The sequence below is a fragment of the Phocoena phocoena genome, chromosome 5 (assembly GCF_963924675.1).
Source record: "Phocoena phocoena chromosome 5, mPhoPho1.1, whole genome shotgun sequence".
Taxonomy (NCBI): Eukaryota; Metazoa; Chordata; class Mammalia; order Artiodactyla; family Phocoenidae; genus Phocoena; species Phocoena phocoena.
This window is the reverse complement of record NC_089223.1, coordinates 20413077-20439540: the sequence shown is the minus strand read 5'-3', so window position 1 is coordinate 20439540 and position 26464 is coordinate 20413077. Positions and strand designations below refer to the sequence as shown.

The 26464-nt window shown below is 48.1% G+C and overlaps 1 protein-coding gene across 1 annotated transcript in view; it reads left to right on the top strand.

The window, feature by feature from the left end:
• The first annotated feature begins 11208 nt into the window (after positions 1-11208).
• PPP2R2C (protein phosphatase 2 regulatory subunit Bgamma) overlaps positions 11209-26464 on the top strand; it is a 134792-nt gene continuing 119536 nt past the window's right edge. Inside the window, exon 1 of the mRNA XM_065877336.1 lies at positions 11209-11278. Coding sequence (XP_065733408.1) covers positions 11209-11278 — 70 coding nt within the window. The remainder of the gene's footprint in view (positions 11279-26464) is intronic.

The following is a 26464-nucleotide window of genomic DNA, read 5'->3' as shown; positions in this document are numbered from 1 at the left end:
AAAAGAATAATAAGGGAATATTATGAACACCTTTTTGCTAATAAATTCAGTGACTTAGATAGAATGGATAAATTCATTGAGAGACAAACTACCAAAGCTTACTGTAGAAGAAGATATCCTGAGTAGTCCTATAAGTATTAAAAGAAATTGAAGTGATAATTTAGAACCTTTCCACAAAGAAAACTCCAGGCCCAGTCACTGATGACTTCTATGAAATATTTAATGAGTAAATAATGCCAATACTACACAATCTCTTCCAGAAGATTGAAAAAGGGGGAACAGTTCCCAAATCACTCTGTGAGGCAGCATTACCCTGGTATCAAAACCAGACAAGGACATTTTGAGAAAAGAAAACTACAAACAAATATCAATATCCCTCATGAACATCAACACAAAAATTCTTTTTTTTTTTAACATCTTTATTGGGGTATAATTGCTTTACAATGGTGTGTTAGTTTCTGCTTTATAACAAAGTGAATCAGTTATACATATACATATATTCCTATATCTCTTCCCTCTTGCGTCTCCCTCCCTCCCACCCTCGCTATCCCACCCCTCCAAGCGGTCAAAAAGCACCGAGCCGATATCCCTGGGCCATGCGGCTGCTTCCCACTAGCTATCTACCTTACGTTTGTTAGTGTATAGGGGGAAGGGTGAGCTGTGACAGGGCGAGAGAGAGGCATGGACATATATACAACACGAAAATTCTTAACAAATCTAATCCAACAACAGGAAAAAATGATAATACATCATGACTGAATGGGTTTATCCCAGGCGTGCCAGCTGGGTTTAACATTTGGAAATTGATCAATGTAATTCATCACATTAACAATAAAAAATGCAAACTATACAATCATCTAAACAGACACACAAAAAGCATTTGGCAGTACCCAACCTCTATTCCTGATTTAAAAAAAAAAAAAATCTCTCAACAAACTACAAATAGAAGTGAACTTCCTTAATTTGATAAAGAACATGTCTGAAAAACCCACAGACTTAATGGTCTTAAATATGGAATACTTCCCCACAAGACAGAGGACAAGGCAAGGACAGCCACTTGTACCATGACTATTCAACATTGTACTAGAGGTTAGAGCCAGTGCAATAAGGCAAGAAAGAGAAATAAAAGGCATTCAGATTAGAAAGAAGGAAGTAAAACTGTCTTTATTCACAGATGACATGATTGTCTGTGTAAAAATCCAATGAGATCTACAGAAAACTACCAGAATTAATAATACATTTAACAAGTTTGCAGGATATAAGATCAATCAGAGTCTAAATTTTAAAGATATCACTTACAATATGAAGTATGGAGAAATAAATCTAACAGATGTGAAAAACCTATGCACTGGAAATTATAAAACACAAGATAAATTAAAGAAAACCTAAATAAGGAGAAAGTGTTCTATCGGTTGGAAGACTCAATATTGTTAACATGTCAATGCTCCTCAAGTCTATAGACTCAGCCCAGTGCAAATTAAATCTCAGTAGGCTTTTTTTTTTAACTGACAAACTGCTTCTAGAATTCATATGGCGATGCAAAGGATCTAAGATAGTCAAAACAACTTTGAAAGAAAAGAACAAATTTGGAGGACTAATATGATCTAATTTCAAGAACTTATTATAAAGTTTCAGTAATTGATATTGGTATTGGTGGTATTACGTCAAGGTAAACAAATAGATCAATGGAACAGAATAGAGAACCCAGAAATAGACCCACACATTTATGGCAGCTGATACAGCTGATTTCGAACAAAAATAAAAATGTAGTTCAGTGGAGAATAAATAGACAATTGGTGCTAAAACAATTGTGTGTGTGTAAAAATGAACTTCTATACTTCAAAAAGCATGAAACTTGTCTCGCATCATACACAAGAATTAATTCAAAATGAACCATAGACCAAAACGGAAAACCCAAGCCTATAAAATTTCTAGGAAAAGTTAACAGACTTTTCTGAAAAAAACAGATTGTAAATATTTTAGGCTTGTGGACATTATGACCTCCATTGCAACTATACAACTCTGCAATTAGTGGCCATAGAAAATGCATAAATGAATGAGTATGGCTACGTGTCAGTAAAACTTTATTACTATGTTGAATCCACTCTGGGAATGCAAGAATGGTTTAAAGACAAACTATTAATTTAACTCACTCCATTAATAGATTAAAAGGAAAAAGCCAGATAATCATATCAATAGATACAGCAAAACAAAGCAACTAGCCAAACAAAAAAAGCCCACATTAGACAAAATTTGACAGTAATTCTTGATAAACTCTCCCAGAAAACTAGGAAGGGTGAGAAAGGGCACCTATCAAAACCCAACAGTAAACATTTTTTCATGTGGAAATTTAAAAGCATTGCTAGACCAAAGACAAAGATGCCGTCTGTCACCACTGCTATTCAACTCTACCTTATACTGGAACCAGCTGAGCCAGACATAAAATGGGGAAAGACTGGCAAGAAAAGGCACAAATTGTCTTTAATTGCAGACATGATTGTCTACATAGAAAATCCAAGGTAATCTCTCAAACTATTTAAAATCATATAACAGTTCAACATAACTGCTGGGTACAAGACAGCACACTAAAGTTAATAGCACTTCTCCTGAACAGGAATACAATTGAGAACATATAAGAGAGGCAAACTCCATTCACAAAGGCAGTAAAATCTATAGGGTACCTAAGATGAAATCTAAGAACAGATGTACAAGCCCTGTATGGAAGCAATATAGCAGCACGGGTCAGAGAAGAGCCTCCAACTCAGAATGCCTGGTTCTACATTATAGCCCTACTGCTAATTGGCTTGGGTAAAGTACTTGACCACTGTCTGCCTCAGTTTCCCCATTTGTAAAGGGAGACAATAATATGTACCTCTGAGTTAAATATAAGCGTTTAGAACAGTAATTGGCACATATAAATGTTTGCTATTATTGTTGGGAAGAAAATTACAGCACAATTGAACATGAAAGAATATCTGAATAAATATAGAGATAGACCATGCCCATGGATGGGACAATTCTGCATTAGAAAAATATCATTTTCCCCTGGTTAAATTTATAAATTCTTTGCTGTTTCAATGAAAATGACAACAGGCTTTTTAATGGGATCTGATAAACTGAAAATTTCTATAGAAAAGCAAAGGTCCAAGAATAGTCAAGACAATTTTGAGAAAAACAAAGACTATACCATTTGATCTACTTGATACTGGCTTATGATAAAACTATAATATCTAAGGCACATAGGCCAGATAAAAAGACCAATGGAATAGAATAGAGAGTTCAGAAATAGACCCACACATATACAGGAACTTGGTATAGACAAGAGCTGGCATTATAATCAGAGGGAGAAAGATGGATTAGTCAATAAATGATTTGGATATTACGTACTTCGTGTGGAAAAAAAGTGTATAATTAGATCCCTACCTCACCCCAAACAGAACATTATGTATAGATGGGCTAAATGTAAATATAAAAGAAAGACGTTCTATAGCTCACCTTCATAACTCAGCAGGTAGAGAAGTCTTTATTGAAGAGGACACAAAAGGCAAAATACTTAAAAGAAAATATTGATAAACTTCACTACATCAAAATCAGCAACTTCTGAAGGAAAACAATACCATAAACAAATTTAAGAGAAAAGCAACAAATTAGAAGAGAATGTTTGAAACACACATGATGAAACAGAGGATAGGTAGTAAAATTATATAAGAAGGGTTTCCCTGGTGGTGCAGTGGTTGAGAGTCCGCCTGCCGATGCAGGGGACACGGGTTCGTGCCCCGGTCCGGGAAGATCCCACATGCCACGGAGCGGCTGGGCCCGTGAGCCATGGCCGCTAAGCCTGCGTGTCCGGAGCCTGTGCTCCGCAGCGGGAGAGGCCACAGCAGTGAGAGGCCCGCGTGCCGCAAAAAAAAAAAAAAAAAAAAAAAAAAATTATATAAGAAGCTCCAGGGAATCAGTAAGAAAAAAGCCAAAGGAGCAAAGGAAGATCAGACAATTCTTAGAAGAGGAAATGGAGATTCTCAGCCTCACTAGTCATCAGGAGATGCAAATTAGACAACCATCATCTATCAGCTCACCCACCAACTTGAGGTGCATTTACTCAGTTTCAAGTGCTACTCAAAATTCGATACACTGCTGTAGGAGTGTAAATTGTTTCTTGCTGTGGCAACATGTACGAAGTTAACTATATACATATACCATAACCCTGCCTCCAGGTGTCCATACTTGTTATGAGGAATCAGGTAAAATGATGTCACTGTATCATTGTTTGAAATTCCTACAGGTTGGAAACAACCTAAATATGCATCCAAGTGGGTGGAGAGGATGGGAGAAATAATAAATTAATTGCAGTCACTGCTCATAAATGTTTAACAACCTACTACCTAAGGGAAAAAGCCTGAATCTGTAGCATTTGCTGATTTCCGGGCTGTAAATAACTCCCACCAGGGCTGATTCCTAGTTACCACCATGACATCACTGAACACAGAGTCTGGAAGAGAAACACGCAATCCGTTCCTGCAAGAAGGTTCTTGGGGCAGGCTCCGGCACACCATTGTTTGTTTTCTCCTAGCATTCGAGATCAATAAAGAAACTAGGTAGAGCTGAAAAAATAAGGCTTAGAGAAAAAGCAATTTGCAATATGGTGCAATCAATGTGGTAATGTTTGTATAAATTTTAAAATTACACAAAATGATATAATGCGTGTACATGTGTTAAAGAACAGAGCATGGATGAGAAGAAAACATAAATTTGGGGGCAGAATTTGTAAAAAGAATGGGAGGATTAAGACTAGGAAGGGATGCAAAGGAGCTTCAATATCTCTGATTTTATTTCTTACATTAAAAGATTCTAACATATTAGATGTCAGAATCTTTTTTCTTTTTTGGATGCATTGGGTGTTCATTGCTCTGCGTGGGCTTTCTCTAGTTGTGGCGAGCGGGGGCTACTCTTGTTGTGGTGCGCGGACTTCTCATTGCAGTGGCTTCTCTTGTTGCAGAGCATGGGCTCTAGGGCACACAGTCTTCAGTAGTTGTGGTGCGCAGGCTCAGTAGTTGTGGCTCGCGGACTCTAGAGTACAGGCTCAGTAGTTGTGGCGCACGGGCTTAGGTGCTCCGCGGCATGTGGGATCTTCCCAGACCAGGGCTCGAACCCGTGTCTCCTGCATTGGCAGGTGGATTCTTAACCACTGCACCACCAGGGAAGCCCAGATGTCAGAATCTTAATACTGATTCCTTTGAATCGATATTCAAAAGGTGGGGGATTGTAATAATATACTCTAGTCTCTGTTTATTTACATCTCATTAAAATAAATACACTACAAAAAATAAAGTATGATCATGTTTGTGTAAAAACAAAACTCTCTCTTGAAAGGCCCCAGAATCAGACACTCCAAAAGGTTTCTGGTAATTATGTTTGGATTCAGGACAACACTCTTCCTATTTTCCTTTCTTTCCACATTTTCTATCATGAGTGTTACTTTTGCAGTGGCAGAAAATCACCACTAAACTTTGAGTGTGTGGCCAGATGACAACCCTGGGTCCTTCCCTGGTAACATTGCTCTTTGATGGGTCTTAGCACATTTCAGCGTTCTTAGACATTCTCTATCCAGAGGCACTGTGACCTAGACTAAGGTGGGTGGCTGGGTTTTTTGTTTTTTTTTTTTTTTTATGTATTTATTTGGCTGTGCCGGGTCTTAGTTGTGGCATGCGAACTCTTAGTTGCAGCATGTGGGATCTTAGTTCCCTGACCAGGGATCGAACCCAGAGCTCCCTGCATCGGGAGCGTGGAGTCTTAGCCACTGGACCACCAGGGAAGTCCCAAGGTGGCTGGGTTTTTGTCTAGCCTTTCACTGGAGAAAAATCCATCCGGGTACTGCTTCAGGCCACCTCTCCAGATAGTTCCCAGTGGCGAAAAGAACCAAGAGACCCCCTTGAACTCCCTGTGGGACCTGGGTAGTCACAGAGGGGAAAGGTGGCAGAGAGGTAGTTACATTAGTACCAGCTAGTATGGGCTGACTGTACAAGATTTGGATTCACACAGACCTGGGTAAATCTCAGCTCAGCCACTTACTAGTGCATGACTTCGGAAGTGACTTGGTGCCTGTTTATTCATTTATAAAATGGGTACTGTTGTAGATTCTGCTATAGTGCAAAATATTTGTAGTCCCTCCTTGGGGGAGGATTGTACTTATATGTGCCCTTGAGGTCATGTGGTCATGTGACCTATAGTGTCCCTCCCTGCCCTTTGAACCCATGAGTCGTGGTTATGTGACTTACTTGGGCCAGTGAAGTTGTAAGAGTGAGCTCATGACACTCATCTCTTGTTCACCTCTATCATGACCCCAGCAACGCCCAAATGTAGGGCTGCTTGGTCAGCCTGGCTCCCAGAGTAAGGATGACGATGATCAGAGCTGCAGCCAACTTGTGACGGGCATGAGGCATGAGTGCGAAATAGATTCTATAAGGCGCTGCATTTCCAAGGGTCATGCATTGCTGCAATACAACCTAGTCCATTCTGGCTGATACAGAGCCCTCATGTTTTGAGGACAAAATGAGATAGCACCTGTAAAGTGTTTAACTACAACCAGCTGGCATACAGGGTTGGAGCCGTCGGGATAAGTGAGGTTATGTTACAGTAGCAAATAACCCACAAATCTCGGTGACCAAGCACAGCACATGTTTATTTCTCACTCACACTACACATTTAATGTGGTCCCTGTTCTTTGTAATCATTCAAAGGTAAAGCCATCATCAAGATAAAGATCATGGTTTTATCTTGACATTTGCTTTTTCAAGACCCTAAGTCAGGAGGGAAAAAAAAAAATCTGGCAAACCACACTCAGGCTTTTAAAGTTCTAACTCAGAAGAGACACCAGTCACTTTCTTTACATTTCACTACACCTTCTTATGACTATGCCTAATTTTTGAGGGGACAGGAAGTGCAGATCTATCCAGTACGCAGGAGGAGGTGGGAAGCAGGACGTGTGAGGTCAGCACGAAGACCTCCCTGTGGCCATTCGATGAATGGGAGCTGCTGTTAGAGTTACTGTTCATGATGACATTTAGGTTGATTCCAAATGGAGACAAATGGATGTGGGAATGGCATTCTAGGCAGGGGACAAGCATGCGCAAATGCACAGAGTCTTGAAAGGGCCAGCCTTGTTCAGAAAATTGCAGAACAGGTCGAGCATACAGGGAATTGGTTAGAGATGCAGTTTGGGACCACATTACAAAGACCTTAGAATTTAGACTTTAGCGTGTAGAAACTGGGAGCCTTGAAACATTTTAAGCAGGAAAGTGAATGGTCAGCTTTCAGTCCACATGAGGGAGGGGTGAGCCCCTGAATGCTGGTGGGGTGGTGAGGCCGGCATGAGAAGGGGGAGGGTTTGAGAGCTCTGAGAGCAGGTCAGCAGGACTGAAAGATGGACAGGCTGTGAAGGCTTAAGGGTGAGGGGTCGAGGATGACTCCAGCTCATCCCGAGTGGGAAGGAGGACGAGGGCCAGTCTCGGTTTCTGGAGAGGATACCTAGTGCAATGCTGGAGGTAGTGAGTAGCTAAAATCACAAACAACGGTAATATCTTGTTTGACAAGGTTGTGGAGCAACAGGAACTCTTACATTAGCTCTTTGGTAAATTCTTTGATATCAGTTACTGGAGCTCCACATACACAGATCCCAACATTTGGCAATTTCCTAATGAGCATATACGCCCAACGGAAGTAAGTCCAGGCAGACCTTTATTCGTCACAACCTCCAACTGAAAACAAGCCAAGTGCCCATCACAAGGAGGGTACATTGCAGTGTATCTGTACAATGGAATACTATAAAACAGTGGAAAATGAATAAACTACAGCTGCATGTATATAATAATGAGTGAAACTCAGACACATAATATTGAGCAGAAGAAACCAGATAGGAAAACATTCACACTCTATGACGCTACACAAAGACACCCACCAGCAAAATTATAGTGTTAGAAGTCGAGATGGGGATTATCTTTGGGGTGGAGAGAGTGGGTCGTGAGGGAGGCCTTATGAGGATGGCAGTGGCCTCTTTGCCTGATGTAGGTGGTAGTTACACAATTTCACTTTCTCAGAGAGGTCCTCTCCACTCACCCTTTATAAAATAGACCCCTCCATCCATCTCCATCCCTGCGCCCTGCTTTCTCTTCTCACTCATCATGACCTCCATGTTATACGTTTACATTGTCTTGTTGACCTCGCCCCACTAATACGTCAACCCCATGGGAGCAGAGAGTTTGGTCTGTTCTGTTCTCATTACCCCTGTGCTGGAAATGGGCCTGCACATAGTAGATGCTCAACAAATAGTCTTCGTTAATGAAAGACAAGGGAGGAGGAGGTACAGAGAGAGAGGTTGGGGTCAGGAGAACAGAGGGGCAGGATGTGCCGAGGGGCAGGGATGCCTGCAGATACAGGAGAGGAAGCAGTGGATGGCATGAGTTTGAGTGGGGTGGAGGTGGGCACGAGCACGGGAGGGGCCTTGGCTCTGACGTAGGGGTGCTTCAGGAGAATGGAAGAGACAGTCCAGAGGAGCCCTGAGGGAGTCAGAGGAGACTGCATGGGGGTGCAAGGGGCTGAAGCTGAGCCTTGGGGCCCAGCAAGGTTCAAGACCATCGACTCCTGGGTCCCCAGCCTGGCTTACAGGTTGACGAAAGGGGTGGATCCTTGTGTTTGGCCAGGGCAAGGCCCTTTTCACTGTGATCCAGGGCATCCTGGAAGACAGGGTGGGTATTTCAGCGGGACTGCCAGATGGGGAGGCTGGGGGTGAGGGGGTCTCCCCAAGATCAGAGAGGCGAGGGTCAGCACGATGATGGTAACGTCTAACATTCCAGAGCACCGATGAGGCCAGGCCCCTGCTAAGCGTGAACTAGGCACACCAGCCTGTGATCACGTCCATTTAACTGACAAGGTTGTGCTTGCCTGGGGCCCCTTCACTGTTAGGACTTGAACCCAAACTGTCCAATTTCCAGTATCTGAGGCTGCAGCCACTTGCTGTATGAGCTAGAGAGGTGAGTGGGGAACAGACAGAGAGTGGGATGCTGAGTTCTGTTGTTAGGTGCGGGACACTTGAGCAGATCAGGCTGGTGGGTGATAGAGAACTGGATGTCAGCCTCTTTCACATCCTGAGGGTCCTTGCGTTCACCTGGCCTTGGAACTGGATCTGCACACCTGTGCTATGAGGTGGACCTTGTGAGAAAGCTGAGGTGGGGACAGGTGCGGGACCTGTCCCGGCTCACTCAGCAACCAGGTGGTGGCGCTGGCAGAACCCCAGGCCCTTCCTGGGTCCTGCCCTTTCACTTATGCCCTCCAGGGTGCTGGGGCGGGGGGTGGGGGGGGGGTGAGGGGGGAGAAACTTTCACCTCCTTATAGGTTCATTCTGGGCATTTCTATGGAATAAAAGCTCATATCTAGCTTCAGAAACTCCCTCTCACCTCCCAGCAAGAAACCTCAGGTGGCTTCCACCTTCCCCAGTCTCTCTCACAAACCCATCCTCCTACCCCAGCCCCTTCTGGACTCTCCTGTCCCCACTGCAGTTTGGGGAGATGCCTGGAGTCCCCAGAAAGCCAGTTGAGAAGAGGAAAGCATCACAGAATTGCAGGAGTGAGAGAGACCAGTGGCACCTCCCTCCTGTGGCTTGAACCACCCCCAATCTCAGGCCAAGGGCCCCTTCAGCTTTGGCTCCCCTTGGAGGCAGTCTGAACCCTTCCTACTCTCCCTTTCCAAACTGGTTTTGCCGAGCACCTAGGAAAGCCTGCTGGTGTGTGTGTCGGGGGAGGGTGCTGGGGGGGGGTGTTGATCCATACCCAACACCTCTGACACACCCACTGGGGGCTGGGCTCCCTGCAGGCAAGGGGTCAGCTTGGAGGAGGTGGCAGCTCCCCAAAAGAGGGAACAAATACGTTTTGAGCGCCTGCTCTATGTGAAGCACTGTGTAGGATGCGAGGGGGTGGCGGGTACACTTATGACTAAGGGAAGGGAGGGGGTAGGTTCCTGCCTGGCAGAGGGAGGAGGGACCCGCACTTCCCAGCCTGTTTTTGGAGCGTACCCAGCACTGTTTCACCACTTTATCTCACCAGTAAGTAGAGAGGTGAGCATGAGAAGAGATCTCGGCGCTCTGCCTGGAGGAGGCCTACTACCTCCAGCCATCTCATCCAGAGTTTTGCCTTGTTTGTAGGGTGCTGATTCCCCCCGCCGCCCGCCCCCCCCCCAAGTCCGTCCCCTAGCTTCTTCCCACGGGTCCAGTTTTGCCCTTAGGAGGTTCCTGGAAGTGCGTCTGCCTACCCTCTTTTACCAATGAACGGGGGCTCTTGTCCCTACTCCCCACCCCCGGTCTTCGGCCGCTGTGAAGTCTCCCATTCTCCAGATTCGCCTTCAGCCGCGCCCCGCTCCCTTCCCTGTTCTTCTGGTCGCCGCGGCCCTCGGCCTTGTGAGGCTGCCCACCTGTCCTCCCCTTTTCTAATCTCCCCACCCATGGGCCATACACAACTGGAGTACCTGGGCACGCAAGGTGACCCTCAAAGGCTCAGCTGACCGTGTGCCCCCCAAGGTGGCCATCTCCTTCCTCCCTCCCCCGCTGGCAGACCCAGGGACCAAAGGTGCCCACCCGCGAGGCCGGGAGCGCGGAGACGCAGCCTTTGCCGGGGCGCCGCCGCACCTGCAGGGTGCCGGGCTGCCCGCGCGCGCGGCGGGCTGCGCGGGACGTGGGGGCGGAGGAGCGGGCGGCGCGAGGGAGGGGCCTGCGAGAGTGGCGGCGGCGGCGGCGGCGGCCCCAGCCCTAGCAGCCTGGCTCGGCCTCGGCTCGGTCGGCGCAGCGCCGCGCGCGTCCCCTCCCGCCGCCGCCGCCGCCGCCGCCGCCGCCGCCGCCGTAGCCAGGCGCACCGGCACCAGGCCTCCGCCGCCGGGCGCACCGACGCAGCGCGCACCGCCGGCCGGGATGCGCTCCCGGGCCCCGGTCCGCCCCCACCCGCGGCCGCCGCCCGCCCGCCGCGCTCAAGCCTGACCGCGGCGCCCGTCCCGGCCGCCCTCGCCCGTCCCCGGCTGCCCCCGGTCGCGATGCCCGCCCCCCGGGGCCCCGGTGGCCCGCGCCCCTGCTAGGCTGCGGCGGCATGGCCCGCGCGCCCGGCGCGACCTCTGCGGATTGCAACGGTGTGCGGCGGCGGGGCATGCCCAGGGCACCGGGCACGGCCTTCAATGGGCGAGGACACGGACACGCGGAAAATTAACCACAGCTTCCTGCGGGACCACAGCTATGTGACTGAAGGTAACGTACGTGTTGTCTGAGGCCCCCTCCGGCCGGCCGCGGCGTGGGGATGCCGTCGCACCGAATGCCCTCCGAAGGTTTGGACCGCGCGCTGTGTGTCGTGTCCCCCCACCCTACCCTACCCCGCCCCGGGTCCGGGAGGGAGGGAGCCTGAGGGCGCCGGCCTCCGCTGCCCAGCAGCCCGAGAGCGCAGCGCCCTCCTCCGCGCCGCCCTCCGGCAGGCAGCTTTCCGCCCCCAGGCCTGGTGGCATCCTGAATCGGCCCTGGCCCTCATTTTTAAAAAGGCCACCTCTGCGGCTAATCTGGTGAAGAAATACCGGGGAAATTTAGTGGCTTAGAATACTGGGTTTGCCCTGTCCAGAGCCCGCAGAATTTTCTAGGCTGCCCACTCCCTGGAGACGAAGTGGGACCCGGGGGTGGGGGTGGGGGTAATCCATTGCCAGATTCCCCTAGAGGCTCGCGGTCTTCGGCCCCTCCCTGTACCTCGAGAAGCAGGGCCCCTTAGTGGGTGGGAGAAGGTGTCTGGTTTGGGGTTCATCTTTTATTCCTGGCGAGTTGAACTAAGACAGGAACAGCTGGCCCTAAACTGTCAGAATTTTCCCCCAAAGTGGGACATGCCACCCCAAACAGGCCCTGCATTTGAAATCCCCTAAATTGGCCCTACAGCCCAAGCCCAACCGCCACTCCGAGGCTGGTGGGATCTAGAGGGTAAGCGGCCCTCTCTTATAAGCCTGTAACTTCCAAGGGTCCCTCTGCTCCACCTTGCCCAGGGAACGGTGGGGACAGCTCCCGGGCCGCAGCCGGGGGCCCGCGGAGTGGAGCCTCCATTGAGGATGGGGAGAGCTAGCCGCGGGGTGTCAGCATGCAGCGGTGGGGACACTTGTGCTGGAGACCTTCCCGGGTGAAGGGGCCGTCTGCATCTTCCCTGGGGGCTGCTGGACTGGCTGCAGAAGTGTTTGTGGGTTTTTAGCAAGAGGTCCCCTGATGGGTGCCTCGGTGGGAGGGGCCCTGGGCCTTGCGTGCCACGGGACTGGTGCGCGTGGGAGCCTGTGTCAGGAACCCGTGTGGGTTCGGAGCGGTGACTCGACTCCAGGGTGCTGTCCGCCGCGCTGATGCCTGGCTCCGCCGGACATGAGGCCGAGGAGCCCGTAGCCCGAGCCCTGCGGAGGCCTAGGGAGCACTGGGCCAGCGCGGGGTGGGCTCCTGGGCGTCCTGACCCAGGGGAGCAGAGGCTGGGTGTGTAACCTGGGCGGACATATGCTGAAGAGTGGCGCTCCCCGCTCCCCGGAGGAGAAGTGCTGAGTCACGCTTTGCTGATGGGTGTGTGTAGGGAGAGGGGGCAGGGCTGCTCAGGCCGGGTGAGGGCTCTGCCCCAAGCTAGGGGTTTCGGGGTGGGGGGCGTCCCCAGGCAGCTGAAAGCGGTCTTTTGTCGCCTGCCTTGGAGAGACTGAGGAAGGATCAGCGTGTTTCCTGGTGTTCTTTCTGCTGGCAGCCTGCTGAGAGGCAGAGGTAAAAAGGCTGCTGGGTTGCTGGCAGGTGCCCCAGTGGTCTGGCTGGAGCCAGGAGAGAGAGGGGATCTTGGCAGGTCATTGTGGTCTGGTTTTCTGGAGGAAGCCTCCGTTTTCCCATCTCTACATTGAGGATGATGGGACAGGGCACTGGGCGCCGTGATTTAAAGTATTTAAAAAGCACTGCCTGACTCATAGCGGACATTTGCAAACCCTAATTCCTTCTTTATTCTGTCTCCCGCTGTTTCTCGCACAAATTCACCAGCTCTTAGAAGGGAGGAACAAGGGAGAAGTGCATAGTTATCAGAGTAAGAAGTGATGATTTTAATTCTTCATTCATAGAACGCATATTTACTGAGTACCTACTATGTTCTGGTCGGTTTTAGCCCTGGGGACTGGACACAGTCCCCACACTGTCCCGTGGGCAGCCTGTATTCTAGAAGGGAACGCCGTTACGTGGATGGATCTCTTTTCCCCATCTGTGAAATGGGAGTGAATAATACCATTCTGCCTAGAGGTATTAAGGTTTCTGTGAGGGTCAGATAAGATGGTGGATGAAAGAGCTGCCTCGGAACTACAGATTGTGAACTGGCAGCCCAGGTATGTGGAGGACCCATTATGTGCTGAGGCCTCACAGGAGCTCCACATACCCCGCATCCCTATTTTATAGATGAAGAAACTGAGGCGTGGCCTTTGTCCATGTCCCAGATTGAATGCCAGAGTGTGGAAGGCACAGAGCTCAGGTCCTAGGGAACCTAGGACCAAGATCTGAAGTTCCCGCCCTTGAGAAAGCAATAACAATAATTATTAGAATTATATGAGATTTCTGGCCTCCCTGCATGAAAACAGACTTTCACACTGTTGATCTTGCCTGCATTTTGTGCTCAGAGCACAGAGTAAGTTACAGATTTGGATGTCAGACAGACTCGTATTCGAATCCTTCTTCTGACTCTTCAGGTGCTGTGCAACCTCGGACAAGTTACTAAATGTTTCTGGGCTTCACTTTCTCCCTTTAAAGGGAGGAGTAATAGTGACTCATCTTACAGGGCTGTTGGAATGATCAGTGGTTTTGCTAATTTAGGAAGCACCTGGTACAGTGTTCGGCCTGTTGGAAGCACTTAATAAATGGCATTGTTATCATTTAAAAGTATTGTTCCTGGAGGAGCTTCACAAGCAAATAATGGATGCTGGGAGTTTGTAAAAGAACCAGGTGTACAAATTCCTGTTCCACCTGGTCACTTGGTCACAAACACTCACAATACCCCAGTGGCTCTGATCTACTTCCTGTTCCTTAAGCAGGAAGTTTTTTCTTTCTCTTGGGGTATTTGCACTGGTTACGTCCACTACCTGGAACACCCACTTCCTGCTCTTCCTTCTCATCCTTTAGGTCTCAAGTTAAATGTCATCTTCACCAGTGTGAGTCTTGCTTGAGTTCCTCAATTTCTTCTTGTAACATCTCAAATACCTCGGGGAGAGTTTAGGTTTTGTTAGTCATTCACACCTTAGTGTGAATTAGAGCAGTTTTTTCCCCTCTAACTCTTAGCTCAGCTCGGCTGATTGAGGGCTGTTGTGATCATAAGGCATGAGTGCATGTCACTGTGGGGCACAGAGAACTTGGCAAGGATGGGTGAGTGTTGGGGAGAACAGTACAGTTGACAGTAGAAGGACCTGAGCCCTAGAGAAAGGGGCCCCAGGGATAGGAGAATGCCAAGGAGTCTCTGTTTAGGCTTTTCTCAAGAGCCAGATATGGCTCTTGGAAGGACTCTTCCTGGCTGTGATCTCTTGCTGCAGCCCCAGGACTCAGCTTTAGGGTGGTTAAATAGACATTTTTAGGCTAGATTGAATCTACAAAATACATTCATCCTCCTTCATGCAGTAGCATTTACCAAGCACATCCTTTTCTGAGTCTGGCCCTGGGCAGGCAGTGATGGACCAGTGTACTCCCATCCCCCTTGCAATGACTGGTCCCAGAATGGACGTGGGAGTCCTTTCTGGAGGTTGAGTGGAGAGTAGAGTGAGCTGCAGGAAGCTGGTCCCTCTCTTGTGATGGAACACAGAAGCCTCCATTGTTGCTGGCGGCCGCCTTGAGACCATGGAGGGAGCCAGTCTGAAGCCAACAACACCGTTGCTGGCAGAGCAGACAGTGAGTGAGAACTGGGGATGTCGGTGACATCTATGACTCCTGGATTAACCAGGCCTGATGTCCACCACACCTCTGGGCTTCCAGTTCCGTGAACTGTTACATTTACTCATTGTTTCAAACTTTCAACCAAGTCTCTGTTACTTGCAGCCAGCAGTACCCCGACTCGTACAGCCTTTACTGACTATCTGGAAAACAGAAAGACTGCCCTGTCACTCACGAACGAGATGCGAGATACAGAAAACCAGGAGGGATGTTGATTTGTTTGCTTTTTGTTTTAGAAATCCTCTTTGATTTTTTTCACGCGCTCAAGTCCAAGCTGCAGAGTTCTGATTTCCCCTCCTCGCGTTTCCAGCCAGATGAGGTATCCCAAGATCTGGTGTCAGGAGATCTGGTGGGGTCTGGAGACCTGCCTTCCCAGTGGGGTCCGCTCTGGGTCTGTAATCTTGGGCAGGTTTCTCTGAGCCTTAGTTTCTTCTCCAGGTTGCTCCTTAGGTCACTTGAAACAAGGGACGTGCAGTTATTTGATGCTGTAGCATCTTCTCTGTGGACTCCCCACCGTGCTTCATGAATGGAATATGTTCAGTGAACTCATGGCATTAAATGGCTTGGTGTGTGTGATTGTGCCCAGCCCAGGGCCTGGGGCACAGTCAGTACTTAATAAATATTGTCCATAAATAACTATGTCTGTTCTTCAGGGGTTAGAGTTAGACTAGCCCTTAGAACTGTCATCAGACTGGCTAACCTAATTCCATCTCCACCCCCAGAGAAATTGTGCTGAGAGGGGAGTTATGTCTGGCAGGGACCTGAGCCAGCCCAGTAGGAGAGCGGAGAGCCAGCCTTTGATTTTTGAAATATTTGTTCCCTTTGCTTCCACTTAGGAGCACCCCTTCCATAAGTTTGCCTGGGTTTTCACGAGCTCATGTTGTCTCCACTTCAGGGAAGGAGGCTGCAGTGGGACACCGGTGGCTGTCCCCCATTAAGTCACATCACCTCTCTGAGCCTCAGTTTCCCTGCATTGCTTCCTGCCCTGGGTTGTCACAAGGTTCTGAGGAGTAAAGACCATGTGGACTCCAAAGGTCCACCTTTGGGAAGGGGTTATTGTTATCCGTTTCCCCAAACTGTCAAGGAAGCCAGACCTCACTTAAAGGTTGGTGCAGTCACCAAGTAGGGGTTTTCTCATTTTCTTGCTGCAAGATGGAGATCAAGAGCTAGTAAAATGTTTCCGCATCATCTCCTGGTTTTTACTTGCTACGGTTTGGGGGTTTTATCCTTAAAGTCAGCAGAGCTAAGGGATGTTTCTCTAAGGTGTTTAGGTCTTGACACCTGAAGCGTGGCTGTATGAAATACTGGGGCTTAAAGGGGAGGATTACAGAGTAACAGTGCAGATGAAGAGGAAAGACCAGCCTCTAGATACATGTTGTTAGCCATTTGCCACAGTTCCTGCCCATCTCTTTTAAATGCCCATGTCTGTTTTTAATAAAAGCTTTAATCTCTCCATATAAACCATTTGGAAGGGTACTTTTAAGTGTGAGGTTATAAGAATTTTCCAGTGCTTTGCTGCAGAGCTGGTGTCCTCTGAGTGTGCAACCCGTGTAGGTCCCATATTCGGAAAGACCAAGAACCCTGCGCTCCGTTTAATTCTCTGCTGTCCCCATCTTGAAATTTTTAATAATTGTATCTTTGGACCCGTGTTTTGTAAGTGACATCTGATGGGACAATGGAGCACACCTGTGAACACAAGTGACACATGCAACAAGCGATTCCGCTGTTCCTTGTGTGGCTTCCGTAACATGCTTACCTTGTGTCACTTTAAGTGTCATGGAGCTCCCCAGCGTCCTGGGGCCACCAGAATTCTGAGCATAGGCACCGATCAGCATGTCTGTGGTTGCGTAAACAGGGGCACTGACAGCTCGAGAGGCCACGCTTTCCTTTTGAATCAGAACTTGTTTTGAATGCAGAAAGGAGGCAATGACATTCTAAGAAGCATAAGGACCAAGGAACCCTATCATATCCTTTGTTAATCGTGTGACATCCTTGGGCTAGCTAATCAACGCTTCTGAAAATGATGGCACCAAAAGAAAGGGAAAGATGGACAACCATAGTTCCTGTTCCCTTCAACCGTCATTCATCGAGGGTGGAGGTGTGTGCCTAGAACGTGCAAGCGTCAAAAGGTGAAATAAAACGTACAGTGTTCCCACTGCTCTGGTAAGAACAAGCTACGTATGCCTGTAGGAGCTACCAGATACGAATTGTGTAATTCAGGGATTCTGCATTCGAGTTCAGTGCTCTTCTGTTTGCATTTAAAGCTGGAATTACACAACAGAATGAGCGATACAATTCATGCTAATAATTTAAATTTTTTTCAATTGTCATTAAATAGCAAATAACTAAGACAAGTCATGGGAAAAAAATGAGGAAGCTTTATATTTTTGTACCTTTAATGATACTTCTCCCTGCTTTTTATCCTCTGCATTTTCACTTTGCACCGGGGTCCGCAAATGCTATAGTTGGCCCTATTTTGCTGGAGGGAGGAGGCTGGAATTCCTGGGATGGTGGAATCCTTGGCCCCGCCTCTCACCCCCTTGGCTTTTGTGATTGGTGGAACTGGTGAGAACCTGTCACTCATTGGACAATTTTTCTCTGTTGGGCGGGGCTGTAGTATTGAAAGTCTCTGCTTCACCCCTACCCATGGGGCCCCAAGAAGAAGCCTATGTTTCCCTCATTTCAGAGTCCAGCCTTTAGACCTATCTCTCCCCACAGGCCCAAGAGGAGGGGCAGTGGAGTAGGGTTCCCTAGCTCACTCCCCGCCGCGAGTTTACCATCAAGGAAGAAGAATTTTTTTGATTTCCTTCTTGTCCATCTTCCCCGTGTGTTCTCAAGTCCTCGCAGGGAAGGGTGTGTAACTGGTTACCTCGGCTCCGCCCCCAAATTCCACCATTTTATTGGCTGCGCACTCTTCCTGTGATAGGTGTCATAGTTCAACTCTTCACCCCCGACTGATGGATAACTAGGTTGTTTATTTTCTTTTATAACTAACACTGAGGGAAGGAATGCTATGTGTGTAGGAAGACACCCTATTCCCATCCCTCGCCCCAAATCTGGAATAATTTTCTTCAGAGAGAGTCCCGGACATGCAATTTTACCTAAAAATCATGAACGTGTTTAACGTTCTCGACACACGTTGACAGATTTTACCTCATGCTGATCAGCATTAAGTATTCTCATTGGTTTGACCTTCGCCAATATCACAGATGAAAAATATTTGTTTAAATTCATGTCTGAATACCAATGAGGTTGAACATTTTTCCCCTTTTGTTCAACGGACATTTACTGATCCCCCTTAAATGCCAGGGGGAGGTTAGATGCCAGACGTACAACATTGAAGGACAAGGTCATTCATTCATTCGTTCACTCAACAAACATTTCTGGAGCACCCACTACGTGCTAGGCAGAAAAGAAGCCCATGTCTCTGGGCAGGGAGAGTGAAGTGGGGGTGACAGGAAGGAGGGAAGAGAGCTGAGGCCAGAGCCCCACGGTTCACCAACATCTAAGGGACAGAGAACGAGAATTCTTGGTGGCCACCCAGGTGGGAGATAAAACAGGAAGGCTCTGGAGTCACAAAACGAAGAGAATCCTGGAAGGGAAGGGAGAGAGAGGGGGCTGGCAGGAAGAAAGCTGGGTCACCCAGCCTTAAATGCTGCCAAGCAGCCAGGACAGCGTTGGGAAGCATCTCTCAGGTGCCCACACCCACCCAGCACCTGGTTCCCTTGCATTCTATTTGGTGATGCCATCTCTCCATGAGCCTTTATAGTCTGCACCCCTAGTTCTCCCCGTTGGCACACAGAATAGGTTGCTCTCTGTGACCTGCTCTCCAGGATGTCTCCTCACGCACCTGACACCCCCGCCCCAGTCTTCCTGCCCTGGGACAAATGCTCCAGGCCCCAGAAGGCACCATTTCTAGAGCTCCACGCTCCTGGTTTCATTTCGTGGACACAGGCCAGGCTGTGTCTTTGAAACATGGGCTCATCTCTCCCAGGATCTTGGATGCCAGTGAGAGAGTGGGCTGCCTCAGGAGGAAGTCTGGAGTTGCTGAAGCAATCTGCCAGCCCCACAGCACCCTGGGGTGTCCTGTTAATTAACCTTGGTCTCCTCACCAGTCAGCCCTTGTGCAAAATTACTCACCTGGTCTTCAGCATTAAATAATTATGAAACGAACATAATAGCCATTATTATGATTGACCATTTACTGATGCCAGATGTGATACTGAGTGCTTCATATGATTGGATCCTCACAAACCCCAGTGTGTGTGTGCACGTGTGTGTGTTTTACCCCATTTTACGACGGAGAAAACTGAGGCTTGGACACTTGCCCAGGGTCACATGGTTTGTAAGGGGCAGAGCTGGGGTTTGAATGCCGGCCATCTGCCTGCAAACCCATCCTCCTAACCTCCACATTGCCTGGTTGTTGGACCAACAGGGAAGGGACAGGTGGCCCATTCAGTTCTGGCTTTGCACCCAGCTTCAGAGGGTCTCGCAATTTGAACCCAGGACTGCCTGGCATGGTGCTAACGCTGGACACGTAGCAGCACGGCATCTCTCCTAGCCACACGTGGTGAAGGTAATCCACGTGGGTCAGTGGAAGAAGGGATCCCCTCCACTGCATCAGTGGGGGGATGATCACAGTTCTATAGAGGACGGGTGCTTTGGCGCTACAGGGAGTGGCATTCACAGGGTCGGGAGTGATGGAGTGCTGAGGCACAGATTTCTAGTGCATTCCAGGCAGAAAGAACAGCATGTGCAGAGTTACACATGCTTGTCCCTTGACAGCATCTAGGCTCCTCTACCTGAGCCCAGGTTGTAGTTGCCAGCCTGCCTGGGGACCAGGGCCCACCTGGGGCCTCTGCGCTGCCCAGGATGGCATTGCCTCCTTGCACAGTGGGATCCATTGTCCTCCAGAACCCTGGGCTGAATGGCACATTGAGGCAGAACAAAGGCTGCTCAGAGGTTCCGGCTGCCCCAAGCAGGGATGGGATCTCCAACTGCAGACCAGGGCCTCCTCTGAACCAGCCTGGCCTCTTGCGTCCTCCCGCCCCCACGCCCTGCAGAGGTTGCAGCCCTGACCCCCCAGGGCTGCCAGCCCTGCGCTCTGCTCCTGGGCATGGCTGTGAGCCTTTGGCAGGTTCTCCAGCCTCTGAACCAGTCGACTCATCCCTAAAAGAGAGGGAGAACTACTAGCCACGTGGGCTTTTTGTATTAAGGGCAATAATGTGCGCATTGCACTTACACCCCAATAAAAGGGAGCTACTTGTGTTGTCATTACCAGCTTTTGAATTTCCTTTTATAATTTCAATAACGTTTCAATGAAAACTTTCAAATAGGTACAAAAGTAGAGAAAATCGTATGTTGAATCGTTCCTCATCCATCCCCTCGCTTTTCAGCTGCTCTCAAGATTTTGCTGTACTTTCTTCATTTACTTTCCCATCCTTAAGAATATTTAAGTAAATTCAAGACTCCTGTCATTTCACCCCTACGTCAGCAGGCATCTCTGAAAGTACCACTATCTCACCAAACAAAATGAGTACGAATTTCTTTCAATCTAAATTCTGGTCCATCTTAGCAAGACAACTATACTTCAGTAAAAAATAAACAAACAGGTTGATTCATTCTGGTTCACCTCAGCAATGTCTCCAGTTATCTCAAAAATGTCTTTTTAAAGTTGCTTGGTTTGACCCAGGATCTAAAGTCCTGCATCTGCATTTGCTTGTTCTGTCTCTTAAATCTTTTCTGATGGAGATCAGTCCTCCATCCTGACTTGATAAAGACATTCGTTACTGTTTCGTAAGGATTACAGTTTCATCCCCACAGTCTGTAGTCCCTTTCTGAATCCCAGTTGCCTGATGGGACCGGATGCTGACAGGTGTTTGCCTGGATCCTGGGAATCCCCTGGGCGCGCCCCTCTCTTTTAAGGACCCCTCCTCACCACTGATCAGCCGAGAGGTCCTGGGCAGGTTGTTCAGCAGTGCACACCATCTCCACCAAGAGCTACCCAAATTGCAGACTCAGGAGCAAAAGGTTTCTGTTTGAAGACATTGAGTTATAAGGTTATTTGTTACACAGCGATAGGTAACTGGAATAGTCATAGATCCCCGAAATTGAATTCCCAGTACTGTCCGGCTCCTTCTGAGGCCCCTTGTCCAGCTGCTGTGCTCTCTCCTAGATTCTGTGGCTCCCTCAGGACCTTCCAGTAACTTCCTTCTTGCTTATGTTAGCCTGAGTCAATTTCTGTTCCTTATAACTTAAAGAACCTTAATTCCCAGTCCCAGCCAGGAGGGACGACTCAGCTCAGATCATAAGACAGGACTGGAACCTGGCCTTTCTGAAACATTGGACCCGGAGTCCTGCCTCATGCAACATCAGCGGATATATATCTTGGACATGCCTGTTTCCTCTGTACACAGCTCGGCACCTGGTACCCACCTGGTGCCCACTAGGTGCTGGATAAATGTGTGTTTGAATGACTGAGTGAACAAATGGCATGTCTTCAAATCTGACCCCAGAATAGTCCAATTATTTTCCCAAATGCCACACCTCCACCCGGCGATCTTCAACTTTGCACAGTTCCAATGTGTACGGATTTTCAGTCACCACAGTTTGGTTCAGTGATGCCAGTCCCCCAATCACATAGCCCAGATTTCAGCTACCACAAAATGGTAACTGTGAGTAATTGCATAAAGTGGAAACTTCGCCATTTGCTCTCCAGCCCACAAATCACTAAGTAAATTGCAGACGAGTATTGTGATCTGAGACCAAGTCACTTCTTTCAGTGTCTGTCTCTGGTTGGTCCCTGTGTATCTGTTGGTTCACACGTAGATAGAAAAGCATGTGGTGATGTTGCCTCCTTGTTTCCTGGTGATAAACCCACATGACATTTTACAAAAATGGATAGTCAAAAGAGGAAATCTGGCCCACAAAGATGATGCTCAGCAAAAAAGAAATAAAAGGAAGAAGAAAAGTAATAATGCTGGCAGAGAAATTTGGATTGGATGTAAATGGAGTTATAGAGGAAACTGCTGATCCTGGGAATGTTGAAGCTGTGACCATTCGAGACTCTTATATGCAGCCAGCGGAACTAAGTAACTAAGTCAAGGTGAACTTATTGACATAAATGAGAGAAGTGCCTGTGACAGAAAAAATGAAGATGTCCCAGGGGAGGTGACACTGGCAGCACACTTCATGTTAAAGGAACTCTTGAAGCTATTCCACAGTGTTGAACGTGCAGAGGATAGAATCTTGGAAGCGGATCTGAACTTAGAAAGGCAGTTCTTCAAGGCATAGAAAAGATGTTTGCCCAGCGTCGCAAGTTATCCAACAAGCAGAGGAAGCCAGCACTGTTGAAACTAGTCTGGATACACTTTTTACCAAGAAATAAAACACTTGAATTCTCAGTGTTTCTAAGGTTTTACATGAATGTGTACTAAATAAAATATTAGTTTTACTCTTTCTTTATTACCCTCTACATTTATAACCATCAGTAAGAGAGTTTTTCATGTCTTTAAAAAGTTTTTTTTTAAGATCGTGGAACTTTTGTAATTTCCACATTGATTATTAAGATCACTTTGAGTGTTTCAGCTTGCACGGTCATTTTTAGGGTTCCACACAGTTGTGCAAAGTGAGGTCTCCCTGAACTCATGCCAGATGGGCAGTGTCTATCCTGTGTGGCCCTTCCACATGTCAAGGGCATGGTGATGTTGAACCATGGCTGGAGGATTGGAGTTAGTATCCTCCTTATTGAAAGCAGCAGCTCAAGACAGTTAGGTAACTCAGATTCCTCACTGCAAAAACGGTTAGGCAGCCAGTAGATCAGTGGGAGAGAGGCACTTCCGTCCACTGTCTTCACTGTGCAGATCGCTAGCCAGCCTGTCTGCTTCGGGAACAATCCGTCATGGAATGAACTGGCTGAAGGAGTCAAGGGCTGAGCGATAGTGGTTCCTATACCAGCTTTCAATGTGAAAGGTGATTAAAAAAGAAAAAACACCTGAATATTTTCCCCAAGGAGAGGTAAGGCTCTTTATTGAAGCTGTGAAGATATAATCCGTCATCATAAGGTATCCCATATTGTCATACTCTGGGGGCTAAGGTGCATGTATGTTAAGATGCTCCTTGCAAGATTTTTCTTTATTTTATCTCATTGCAGAAACGTTTGCAAGTGCAGAAAGTAGAATAAAGAGGGGGAAAAAATAACATCCTTGACTCCATTGCCCCAGAAACATTGTTCCAATTTTGTTATATTTCTTTCTTACTGCCCCCCTGTAGATTGTAATATAAATACAGTTGTTTCTTTTAAAATACTTAACGTGCTGAAACATTCCCCTCTATTATTACAGACTCTGAGTAAACAGTTTTTAATGGCTGCATAATAGTCCATCATGTAGATTTAATTACTTATTCAGTAGCTATGCAGGCTTCATCTGCCAGCCTGGGGTTTGCTGCCTACAGTGGGTATGTGGGTGGGGAAGGAGGATACAGGAAAGAGCAGGAATAAGGCACAGCCCCTCCCTTGAGAACCTCTGGAGCCAAGGAGACATGAACAGGTGATCATAATACAGTGTGATGGGAGCTGGGATGCAGTGGGGTCCTGTCGCAGCCTGGGAGCAGATGGGCGGAGAGGCTGAGTCCAGAGCAGAGGAGCGGCTTGTCCAGCAGGGTAGTAGCGCGCAGGGGAGAAGGCATCCCAGGCAGTAGGGGTGTTATGGACAGAAGCTCGCAGGTGAGAAACAGTGTGGCTCTAGGGTTGCCGGAGCATTAACTTGTGGGTCTTGGAGCTCCTGGGCAGTCGTGGCGGATGAACAGACAAAGGGGCCTTGGTAATCTGTCCAGGCAGAGAAGAAAGAGGGAACCGAGAGTGACCAGAGGTCTCTGGGAAGATTAGAGAGTGAAGTGGGGGAGTGAGGGTCAGAGGGGGACGAGGGCACTTCCAGGAGAGGCGAGAAAGCCCCAGTGAGGCGCCCAGAGCCGGCAGTGGAAGGGGATGGAGGTGAAGGCGGTGGGAAGGAGAGGTTGTCGAGGCAGGGCTGGGGCAGCATGCATGGTGGAGAAAGGAGGGTTGAGCCTCCTCTCCTCGTCTCTGGTCGATACCAGCGTGTTCCCAAGGCTGGTAGGTGTGGATGACAGTGTGTAGAGGGTGGAGAGACCTCCCACTCTCGGACACTCATATCCCAACTTTGGGTGTTTTTTTTGTTTGTTTGTTTGTTTTGCGGTACGCGGGCCTCTCACTGTTGTGGCCTCTCCGGTTGCGGAGCACAGGCTCCGGACGCGCAGGCTCAGTGGCCATGGCTCACGGGCCCAGCCACTCCGCAGCACATGGGATCTTCCCGGACCGGGGCACGAACCTGTGTCCCCTGCATCGGCAGGTGGACTCTCAACCACGGCGCCACCAGGGAAGCCCCCAACTTTGGGTGTTTTAAATTAAGATATGTTGAGCATCCTTGAGAATGTACATTTTTTCTGTATTTCAGGTTATTCCTATCTCTGACTATATGGGAATGCAATTTCTTCATGAAAACATAGGAGTGTTTTTAAAGGGCTTAAATAAGGATTTGAATATCATGTCTACTAAACTAAAAATAAAATGTATCAAAATTTTTCATGTGGTGATCTTTAAAAGAGTCCACATGTATAATGCAGCTCTGGAGTAATCTGTAGATTATAGCAAACCCCTCAGTCTCTGTCTCTCTTGCTTTAAAAAAAAAAAAAAGGATCAGTTTCAGCTCCAGTACATCGTGACTTATGGCTGTGATCATTGTCTCTTGATGTGTGTCTGATGGGTGATGGGGCTTTGACTGCACAGGAGAGGAATTGTGCTGTGACCCTTCTCTAGCGTGTACAGGTATCTCGTCTTCATGGTAGAATAGTAATGGTGACGGCCATGACGAGGGAAGCTGCCATTTCTTGACTGCAACGATATCATGAGACACATGTTTATGATCTCATCGGAACTTTATACCCACTATGAGAGGTGGTGGGAATGACCCCCTTTTATATCCCAGGAAACGGAGCCCCAGAGAGGTCAGGTCACACACCTAAAGTCACACGGTGGTGTCATGGTTACCACTACTACGTAACAAGTCGTTCTAAATCTTAGTGGCTTAAGACAACAGCGGTTTTATTATGTGCCCTGGATTCTGTAAGTCAGGAATTTGGGCAGATCTGTTCTACATGGCAACTGCTGCATCTTCCTTCTAGGCTGCTGGGCAGGCTGCTCTGGGCGCGCGAGGGTCCAAGACGGTTTCGCTCACGTGTTCCGTGTGTGGTGGGGCTGGTTCCCTGGGGACCATAGACGTGGCCTCTCCAGCATGGCGGTGTCAGGGCACTGGTTTGCCAGATCAGGTGTCCCAGGATCCAGGTGCGAGACCCGACTTGCTGACCTCCTCGGAGTCTCCCATCACCAGTTGTGTGACTTTAATTCAGTCCCGTCACAGGCTGGCCCAGGGTGGAGGGGAGTTAGATTCTGCCTTTGGTTTCGGGACAGGCCAGGTCACACTGTGGAGAACAGATGGGATGGGAGACAGTGCTGGGACCCGCTTTGAGAAGCAGTCTGCTGCAGACGGCCGGCTGAGCCAAAATCCGTCCTGGGATGCGTCTGACCTTGAAGGTGCTGCACCTCCCTTGTCTCCCTGACCAGTAACAGGATGCAGAGGCCTTGTCCTCCAGACCACTTCTCTGTCCAAAAATATGAAAAGCATCCCATGCTTTTGCCTATTAAAATACAGAATTTGTGACAATGTAGATCAACCTTGAGGTCATTATGCTAAGTGAAGTCATACCGTATGATCTCACTTATATATGGAATCTAAAAAAAGCCAAACTCAGAGAAACAGGGGCTAGAATGGTGGTTGCCAGGGGCTGGGAGTGGAGGAAATGGGGAGATGTTGGTCAAAGGGTCCAGTTATAAGATGGATAAGCTCTGGTGATCTAATGTATAATCTATACATTATATAATCTATAATCTATAGTATAATCTATAGCATGGTGACTATAGTTAATAATACTATATTATATATTTGAAAGTTGCTGAGAAAGTAGATCTTAAATATTCTTCCCACAAAAAGAAATGGTAATAATGTGCTGGGATGGTGATTCAGCTAACAACACGGTGGTAATCATTTTGTAACATGTAAGTATATTAAATCCACACATTGTATACCTTAAACTTATTCAGTGTTATTTGTAAATTACATCTCGATAAAGTTGGAAAAAATAAATACAGAAAACAAGAGGTGAGTAAAAGCTTTTTTTAGGAGGTAGAGTAGATTCCCACAGACCCGCCTCCCTGTGTGCATCAGGCTGAAGTTATTGATAGAAATGGGGGGTCAGGGGGCTTCCCTGGTGGCGCAGTGGTTGAGAGTCCGCCTGCCGATGCAGGGGACACGGGTTCATGCCCCGGTCCGGGAAGATCCCACATGCCGCGGAGCGGCTAGGCCCGTGAGCCGTGGCCGCTGAGCCTGCGTGTCCGGAGCCTGTGCTCCGCAACGGGAG